The 9662-nt window shown below is 43.0% G+C and overlaps 1 protein-coding gene and 1 pseudogene across 1 annotated transcript; one reads left to right on the top strand and one right to left on the bottom strand.

Annotated features, from left to right (window-relative positions):
• Positions 1 to 314: 314 nt before the first annotated feature.
• Positions 315 to 2774, bottom strand: LOC119289861 (annotated as a pseudogene).
• A 5556-nt stretch (positions 2775 to 8330) lies between these two features.
• Positions 8331 to 9656, top strand: LOC119289860. The gene is made up of 3 exons (XM_037569057.1): positions 8331 to 8377; positions 9210 to 9308; positions 9416 to 9656. The coding sequence occupies exons 2-3, from the start codon at positions 9215 to 9217 to the stop codon at positions 9553 to 9555; spliced, it is 234 nt and encodes a 77-aa protein (XP_037424954.1). The 5' UTR covers positions 8331 to 8377; positions 9210 to 9214; the 3' UTR covers positions 9556 to 9656.
• Positions 9657 to 9662: the final 6 nt, after the last annotated feature.

Raw genomic sequence — 9662 nt, 5'->3', positions numbered from 1 at the left:
CATAGACCAAATAAAGTTGGTACATGACAACAAAAGATACATAGCCAACCATGCATAGATACCGACTCGCCATGTTGCCAACAAAAGTAAAGCTATACATACCATATGTCACTAGAGGTAACCGTGCAATTTCTTCCAGCACGGTCAAAAGCATCTCTCACTTGTTCATTTTTGCCAACAGAAAGACATACAATCAGCCTAGAAGGAGCTGCAATACAAAAAATGGATTTGTAATTAAATAAATTTAGTTGTGAGATGAGAAGTCAAAAGCTTGCAAGAATAGAGATGGTCACATGGAACATACCGACAGTGCACTAAAGAAAATTACGAGGCAAATGCCCTTTCCGAGACCCCATTGCAGTAAATGTTCGAATAATATCCTTATCATCAACTGACTTGAATAACTCCCGCTCGGTGTAACATATCATCAAGTCATTGAACCATTCATTATTGATCTTGCTACGCAGTTTAGTCTTGATAATCTTCATTGCTGAAAACGCTCTCTCAACAGATGCCGTTGACACCGGCAATATCAAAGCCAACTCAATAAGTTTGTATACCAATGGAAATACCAAATGTTTCTCAGTTTCAACCATCTTCATGGCCAAACTTTGAACATCATCACAAGTAGAAAAAGAACATGCCTTTTCACTTGACTTATATAAGTGAGAAGCTGCTCTCTTATTGTTCCACGGTCATCATTGGAAAAGTCATCATGATAAATTTCAGCAAGATGTGCAAGCTTATCAACATTAAACTTTGAGAAAGAATTATTGGGGTCAAGACATGAGAAGCAATCAAGCACACCATTAGCTCCTTCACTGAAGCGGTGGTCCATCTCCACACATATTTTGTCAATAGCAACATAAAAAATCTCTGCAAGGTAATGGTGAAGATTAGTGATAGTCCTCCCTGCTCTCCTTGAGTGACCACGAACTGGTATTGCTTCATCCATGTTTGGCACGGGAATACTATTAGCAGCACAAAATTCTTGAACGTCACAAAATAAATCATCCCAACCACTCTCTCTTAAAGTTGCCAGCCGAGCTTTGACATCATCCACTAATTCCATGGCAAGCACAATATTAAGATCTTTTCTTTGCAAGACTTTTGAGAGCTCATTTGTGATGCCAAACAACTTCAACATAAGCTTTAGAATGAAAACAAATTTATAGCTCTCCATTTTTTCTATCAAACCTGCTTCTTGAGATGGCCCACGTCCATGTTCATCAACCGTACTAAGTACATGTAACACAGAGGACCACATTTGATTCAAACGAAGCAAAGTAGTATGATGGGAACCCCATCTAGTGTCACCTGGCCTAGCAAGAGTAGATGATTGGTGCAAGCCCCTTCCTGTAGATATCTCACCACTCTCAAGTCTATGCAGAATATCTTGGTGTTGTGCCTCTGTCAATGCATCCCTTCTCTTGCAAGATGTAGTTGTTGTGGTCACAATTAAGGAGATGTACTCAAAGAAATCATGAATAGATGAGCAACTACTAGCAACAGAGACAACCACAACCTGCAAACGATGAGCATAGCAATGAACATAGAAAGCAAAAGGGTTTTCATCTATGATCTTTTTCTGCAAACCATTAAACTCGCCTCTCATATTTGAAGCACCATCATATCCTTGCCCTCGTATCCTTGAAATAGATAACTTATAATGATCAAGTATACCATAAAGAGCATTCTTTAGTGACTCAGATGTAGTATCTTTCACATGGTGAAGAGCAATAAATCGTTCCACAACCTTTCCTTTGTCATTCAAAAACCTATATAAAAAAGAAAGTTGGTGCACAACATAGAGAATAAATGATAAAAAAAATAACAAAAGAAAGTGAAATTACTAACCTCAACATCACCGCCATTTGCTCTTTCACAGATATATCACGTGATTCATCAATAAGCACAGCGAATTGTTTATCACCAAGCTCTGCCATGATCCTCTTGGTAACTTCATGTGCACAACACATTGCGAGCTCCTTTTGAATGTCACCAGTTGTCATTGTGCAATTTCTTCCACCACGGTCAAAAGCATCTCTCACTTGTTCATTTTTAGTTTTTTCCAAATCTATCATCTCTCTAAAGTTTCCTTTGTTCAGAGAAGTAGAGGATTCGTCATGTCCACGAAAAGCCAAGCCTTGTGCGATGAGATATCTTGAACAACTTACAGAACAAGTCAAGCGGATCTTATACATTTCTTTCGATTCCTTGCTAGTTCTAGCAAAATTGCTTGCCACACTTTGTCTTTGATTACAATAATCATCATAATGCTTGACGCAAGAGTTGTGCCTACTACCAGGACCACCAATATGATCTTTGAAGGCTTTAGATGCATGCTTCCAATCTGTAAATCCTTCTTTGGTGAATACTTCATAACCAAAGTGCTCAGCTCTTCTAGGTTGCTTAAAGAGAAAGCAATAAAAACAATAAGCTGCCTTCTTCCACTCACTGTATTCAATCCATGGATGAGTTTTGTACCAAGATTTAGAAAATGCTCTTGATGAACGTGAACTTCCAAATTCAATACGAGGAAATTTATTCAAATCTGGTTGCATTGCACCCTTCAATACATATGCTCTTCTCACTTGATCTTGAATATTAGGAGGATACTCACAAATTTGTTTCCTCTTCCCTGGATCACGCTCAATATCATTTGGATTAAATTCATTGGCAATGTTAGGAGGTGGTTGTGCCTCCACTTCTATTTCCGGCTGCACACCATTCACATTTTCAGTGCTTGCTCTATTAACCAAAAACCTCCTCATCTCTGAAATTTAATGGTAAAGTTTGAAGTTAGTTGCTAAACGAGCTACAACTGGCTACAACAAGTTCATAGTACAAAATTCTTTGTATTCAGTTTGAAGGTAAGAAAAATTTGCATGCATACCACAGTTTAAGCCCTAAACCCTAAGTCCGACCTTGAACTGTCAGACCATGTATAATCAGTATCTTGATCCGTACATCGCATCAATCCTACTTGGCTACTTCCCAGACCAACTATTCAGACTTCAGAGATTAGAGATCCTTGGACCTAAATTCGATGGAGATTTCTTACCGAAGGAAGCCGAGCCGAAGCCAAAGCCAGATGAGAGGAAGGAGAAGTTGAGGAACGACCGGACGAATAGACTTCGTGGTAGCCTAGTGTCGCTTGCCGCTGGTGCCGGAGCCGTCTAGGGTTCAGCCGCCGCCGCCCTCTGTCGCCCAGTCCCTGCGCTAGTCGTGCGTGAGGAACGAAGAGACACGAGAGAGAGAGAAAGTTGGAGCGACCGAAGGAAGCTAGCGCCCCTTTGTTTCTTTGTTTCGGCGGCCTGGGCTGATTGCATGTAGCCATATACTAATCGTTTGTTGATTGTTGGGCTGTGAACGTGAGAGAAGCGAAGGCCCAGTTGCTTTCTTGCCTGGGTAAATTAAGTTATCGATCAGTTTAGCCCTTTATTTAATCTGTCTATCGCTGCTGCGAGGAACCAGCGAGCCCGGGCAAGTGCCCAGGGTCGCTGGGCGGTGGCTCCGCCACTGATGGCAACACATCATTGGAAAATAATATGAAGCATAAAGCATCATGTTCAAGTAGAGGATACAGCGGGTTGCGGGAGAGTGGACCGCTGAATATAGAAGGGGGAAGGTGATGGAGATGTTGGTGAAGATGACGGCGGTGTTGGTGAAGATCGTGGTGATGATGATGGCCCCCGGCGGCGTTCCGGCGCCACCGGAAGCAAGGGGGGAGAGCCCCCCCTTCTTCTTCTTCTTCCTTGACCTCCTCCCTAGATGGGAGAAGGGTTTCCCCTCTAGTCCTTGGCTCCCATGGCGTGGGAGGGGCGAGAGCCCCTCCGAGATTGGATCTATCTCTCTGTTTCTGCGTTCTCAGATTCTACCCCTTCACCATTTCTCTTATATCTGGAGATCTATAACTCCGATTGGGGTGAATCTTTCGCCCAGACTTTTCTCGTGAAATTAGCTTTCTTGCGGCAAAAGAAGGGCGTCAACCGTCTTACGGGGTGACCAGGAGAGTCCAGGGCGCGCCTGCCTCCCTGGGGTGCGCCCCCCTGTATCCTGCCCCCCTCGGGCACCGTCTCGCATTGATTTTACTTCCCAAAAATCAAAAATATTCCAAAATAATTCTCCGTCCGTTTTTAACCCGTTTGGACTCCGTTTGACATTGGGTTTCTACGAAACAAAAAACATGCAACAGACAGGAACTGGCACTAGGCACTGGATCAATATGTTAGTCCCAAAAATAATATAAAAAGTTGCCAAAAGTATATGAAAGGTGAAGAATATTGGCATGGAACAATCAAAAATTATAGATACGACGGAGACGTATCAGCGTCCACGTGTACCTTTGCAAAACCCCGGGGAGGCACCTTTAGGCTTTGTGGCCACGTTCGTTGACAGAACTTGCTGCTGGACTGCCTTCTCTTTTTTTTAGCACTGGACTGTCTTCTCTCATTACATTAGACTAGCAAAAAATGCCCGTGCGTTGCAATGGGAGAAAATTTAATTAAGTTTCCTAGCCTAGGTTAAAATATAAACCATTATTTAATTTATGATCCACAACAATTTTTTTCAAAATAGAAAAGAATGATGCTTGCAATCATACCGTCTTTGCAAAATGATTACAGTTCAGTTTGTGGCTTCGTGGTTCCATTCTCACCTCTATGCCACGATCAATTGAAAAGAAAGAAAAGGATGTTTTGGAATAGGGCCATCTCAGCCCATGTAGGGGCGAAACACAAACATATTATTTTCCGATGATCCACAACTGAATCGAAGAAAGAAAAAAGTGTGGAGCATCCTAGCTCGGCACACGTGTCAGAGAAACAGAAGCATTGCGTGGTCCATTGGGATATAGATGATGGATGAAACTAAAATTGGAGGGAAGAATCATTCCTTCCTTTAATATTTTTTTTTGACCATGAAGACTACAGGGCTTACACCCCACAGCATTTTATTAATAAAAAGCAGGAAGAAAACAACAAAGTTCCACAAGAGGGGGAACAAAAACAAAAGGAAGAGAAAGAGAAAAGACTGTACAGTACTGAAAGAAAGAAACAAAGCTACAAACTAAGAAAGAAAAGATGTTACAACGGGTGTGGATCTTCAAGGAGGCAAAAAATCAATCCATTTGAGTAGATCATCCTTGTATCTGGCCTTGATCCTGTGTGATAGTAGAGTGATATCATGAATGAACCCATTTCTCCATTGCCTAAAAGTTGGATGGACATGTCTGAAAGCCTTGTCATTTCGCACTTCCAGATATTCCACCAGGCTAGAAAAACCACCTCAGCAAAAAATGGTTTATCAAATTCCTTCCTTGCGTGTAAGGCAATTTGTACCATATCATTGCTATTCAACCAGGGTACTTGTAGAAAGTTCCAGATCCTCATACTGAAATTGCACTGGAAGAATAGATGATTCCTGTCTTCCAGTACTCCAGTTGGGCAGAGGACACAACTAGGTCCATCATTAATTTTTCAATGTCTTCGCTGGATCATATCTTTTGTGTTTACTCTATCCATAATAACCAACCATGCAAACATTTTAACTGTCATTGTATAGCAGCTTTTCCAAACCCAGCTCAGTAATGGATTGGCAATGACAGGCTGGTGTACAAACTCATAGAACTTCTTTGCAGAATACTCGCCCTTTTTCCCATGTCTCCAAGTCCACCTATCATCACAAGCATCGTCTAAGTGTCTACCAGACAACATAGTAGCAAGCTGATTGAACTCCCTAAAAGTCAGTCCATACAAAGGCAAAGAGAACATTTGTTGCAAATTTCCTGCCTGTAGCACTTCCTTTACAGAAAGGTTCTTCTGAAGGCAAAAAGAATGAAGTCGTGGGAATCTTTCCTGCAGAGGGACACAGGAATGCCCAATCTCTCAATGATTAGACCAAAAAAGCACAGAATCTCCTTTGCCAACAGAAACGGATGTTACAGCTCGATATTTGTCCACTAACTTACAAATGTCCCTCCACCAAAAGGAGCCACATAAAGTAGTGTCATGTGGAACTCTTTGATAGTAGTAGGAGTCCCACATTAGGCTGACCCATGGCACATCAGCTTTGTTATAGAATTTATTCAGGGATTTAAGCAACAGAGCATCATTTTGCAATCCTAAATTCAGAATTCCAAGTCCACCCTTTTTCTTGGGCCTGCAGACAAGGGGCCAGGCAGCCAAAGAATGACCCTTTTCCTGACCATATTTCCTCCATAGGCACTGCCTTTGAATCCTTTCTAACTACTTTAGAATGCCCCTTGGTAATGATAGGCTGCAAAGAAAGAATATGGGCAAAGAAGATATCACTGAATTTACCAACTACAGTCTACTACCTTGAGGCAAAAACCAGGAACTAGCAGTTAGCCTCCTTTCCATGCAATCCACCAAAGGGAGCAAGTCAACAATTTTTGGTCTAGTAGTTCCAACAGGCAGTCCCAAATAAGTGAAAGGCATAGAGCCTAACTGACAGCCAAAAAAGCAGCAAGTGCAGAAGCAGCTGAGGCTTCAACATTGATGGGGTACATTGAAGACTTATGAAAGTTAATTTGTAACCCTGTTGCCAGTGAAAAGGAATTGAGCACTGCTTTAATTGTTTCCAACTGAGCTACGTCAGCATTTACAAACAGCAAGGTGTCATCAGCATACTGAACCACGGGATAAAAGGATCATGTGTTGTCAAAGGTAAATCCAGCTGCCCCCTAAGCAGAAGATCATTGATCATGGTTTGTAGAAGGTCAGCTGCAATAACAAAAAGCAAAGGAGAGATAGGATCTCCTTGCTTAACACCACATTTGCACTTGAAATGACTTCCAGGCACACCATTTAACAGAATTGAGGATGCTGCAGAAGTTAACAGTTGCTGAATCCATGTGATCCATTTGTTATCAAACCCCTTGGCCACAAGAATTCTCAAGATTGCCTCATGCTGAATTGAGTCAAAAGCTTTTTCAAAATCAAGCTTAAGCAAAAGAATTGGCTTCCTGGACTGGTTGCATTGATGAATATACTCAAAAGTCCATGCAATACAATCCTGAATTGTCCTTGATTTAATGAAGCCATACTGATTCTTATGCACACATTTGGTGATTTCCTCCTGAAACCTATTGGCCGCCAGTTTTGTCAGAAACTTTAGTCCTATACTTGTCAGAGAGATTGGCCTAAAATCTCCCACACCCTCAGGTGATTGTTTTTTTGGGACTAAAGTTATATAAGCTTCATTGAGATTTTCCAGAAATACAGTTCCAGCATGAAACTCATTGACCAACTGAATAAAGTCAGATGAAATAATTGGCCAGCATCTCTTCATAAACAGACCATTAAAACCATCTGGACCAGGTGCTTTATCAATTGGCATTTCTTTAATATTGATATATACTAATTAGTATATAATATTGCTATATAATAATTACTATCTATGAAGATTTTGAATCAGCGAACATTTTTTGAATTGATGATTTTTTTCGTAATTCATGATTATTTTCTGATTTGGTGAACATTGTTTTAAAAATTCATGAACATGTTTTGATTTCGTGAAATATCTGTTCAAATTCATGAACATTTTACTAATTCTGAAACATTTTAAAAGGTTCACATTTTCTTTTGAAATTTGAAACTTTTCTGAAATCCCAAATTATTTTCAAGAAAAAAAGCAAAAAAAAAACTGGTGTCGTCCCTCCCCACTCGTAGGCCAGCCCAACAGGGCGCATGGTTTTCTGAAACTTTTTTCAAAATTCACATTTCCTTTTGAAAAATTGAAAAATTTCTAAAATCCCAAATTATTTTAAATAAGATAAAAATAATCAAAATAAAATAAGAAAATAGGGGCTCCCCGCTAATGGGCCGGCCCAATAGGGCGCGCGGTAGGAAAGGATATAAATAGAAGGCGTCCTACCTTTTGTGAAGTAGTACGTTTGCTAGGTGGACGGGTTGATGTTGTGTGGCTAAAACTAAACGGGCAGGGTCTGAGTCTTATATATAGCAATTTTTATTCTTTTTAAACGCTGATGGACAAAAAAAATGCAAAACGTACTAAGAACATCTGATGGACCAAAAAAAGTGGAGAAACAATCTATTCTTTAATATTATGTAAAGATAAAGATAAAGATAAAGATGTATGGAGAGAGAGAGACAGTTGGGTCACTTGGTCAGCAACGCGAAACGAGGCCCGGCCCGGCCCGTGGAGTAAACGCAGCCCAGAGGAAAAGCGGTCAAGGGGTCGCGGAGCCCTTTATGATTTCTCCGCCCACTCTCTCTCTCGCTCGCCTTCGCTCCCATTCTCTCTCTCCCTCCCCCACAAACGCGTCCGTCTCCTCCCTCCCTCCCTCCCTCTCCCCGGCGGCGGCGGCGGGCGAACACCGATCGATCGCGAGGTACTCTCACCACCGGCACCTCTCCATCCCCTCCCCCTTCTGTACGTGCGAACCAGGGTCCCCGCCGCCGACCGCGGACGTTTGTGCGAGGTTTGCCGCCGTTCTTACTTACCACGGTTAATCTAGGGTACGGGGAGGGATTGCCGAGGATACCGCGGGATCGGTAGCACGCGCCGTGAAGGGCGCCTCCGCGCGCGTCGATCAGATCCGCCCGCCCGCATTCTCGGCTGTTCGTGATTGGTGGGGCCGGGTTTGGCCAGTACGTCGATGATCGTCGTCGGGGAGGATCGGAGGATTTGATTTTGGGGAATTCAGGCCGCGGTATCTGGATGGGTAGTGATTTGTTACCGTGATTCATCTCCTTCGGTTCGTTGCTGACGGGATGGATGGATGGGTGGGTGGGGCGGCATTTTTTCCCGGTGGATTTTCTGGTATAAAAACGTCTCATCTTGATCTCTGCACTTGTAGTTGTGATTGGGATGGTCAAAAGGGCACACAAATCATCTCTTGGTGGTTCATGTGTACCCTTGCACATGGCGCACACCATATGCACGTACGCCCCTTCCCTTCCATCACGCACCGTCTTGTGTACACCGGATTGATTTTGTTCTGCTATCGTCTCATGGTGGATTGCGTTCTGTCATGTCGACCATGCCTATGCGAATTTAGAGAACAGCCGTCTATGTGGATCCAGAAATCAACCGGCCGTGTTAGTGGGCCTGCTCGCTTTCTGCCATGCCATGCATTTGCATTTGGATACGTACATGTGAGTAGTTCTGTATACCCTGTCCATTACATTTGACGATCTACATCCTGTTTCATCATTGTGCAGCGGCAATGTCGACCAAGTGCATCATCGGCGCCCTGGTTGGGTCCTTGGGAATTGCGTATGTCTGCGACACGATCGTTTCTGACAAGAAGATCTTCGGCGGTGAGTGCCATAACCATGCATGCTGTTACATAACATGCCTGTAGGATGCCTGTGCCCCTAACCTCTTGGGAAATGCATCTGACGCTGCTTGTTCCATTTGGATCCAGGCACCGTCTGCAAGACCGCGACCGACAAGGAGTGGTTTCAGGCCACGGACGCCAAGTTCCAGGCCTGGCCCCGTGTCGCCGGGCCGCCGGTCATCATGAACCCCATCAGCCGCCAGAACTTCATCGTCAAGGACCCCTGAATAGGTGGCACGAGCGGCATCTTGCTCCCACAGTGGGAGCAGCCCAAGTTTCTTTTCTAGGGTTTTGAAGTTTCAAATAAAAGGGACTTTAAAGGCAGGGTATACTA

This window comes from Triticum dicoccoides, chromosome 4A, assembly GCF_002162155.2.
Source record: "Triticum dicoccoides isolate Atlit2015 ecotype Zavitan chromosome 4A, WEW_v2.0, whole genome shotgun sequence".
Classification (NCBI taxonomy): Eukaryota; Viridiplantae; Streptophyta; class Magnoliopsida; order Poales; family Poaceae; genus Triticum; species Triticum dicoccoides.
Note: the sequence above shows the minus strand (reverse complement) of the source record. Positions and strands in the feature narration are given on the sequence as shown.

Bases quoted from the DNA above. Each gene is read 5' to 3' on its own strand.
- LOC119289860 (XM_037569057.1), top strand. From the start codon at position 9,215: ATGTCGACCAAGTGCATCATCGGCGCCCTGGTTGGGTCCTTGGGAATT. The intron at 9,309-9,415 runs GTGAGTGCCATA...ATTTGGATCCAG, and splicing joins TGACAAGAAGATCTTCGGCG to GCACCGTCTGCAAGACCGCG.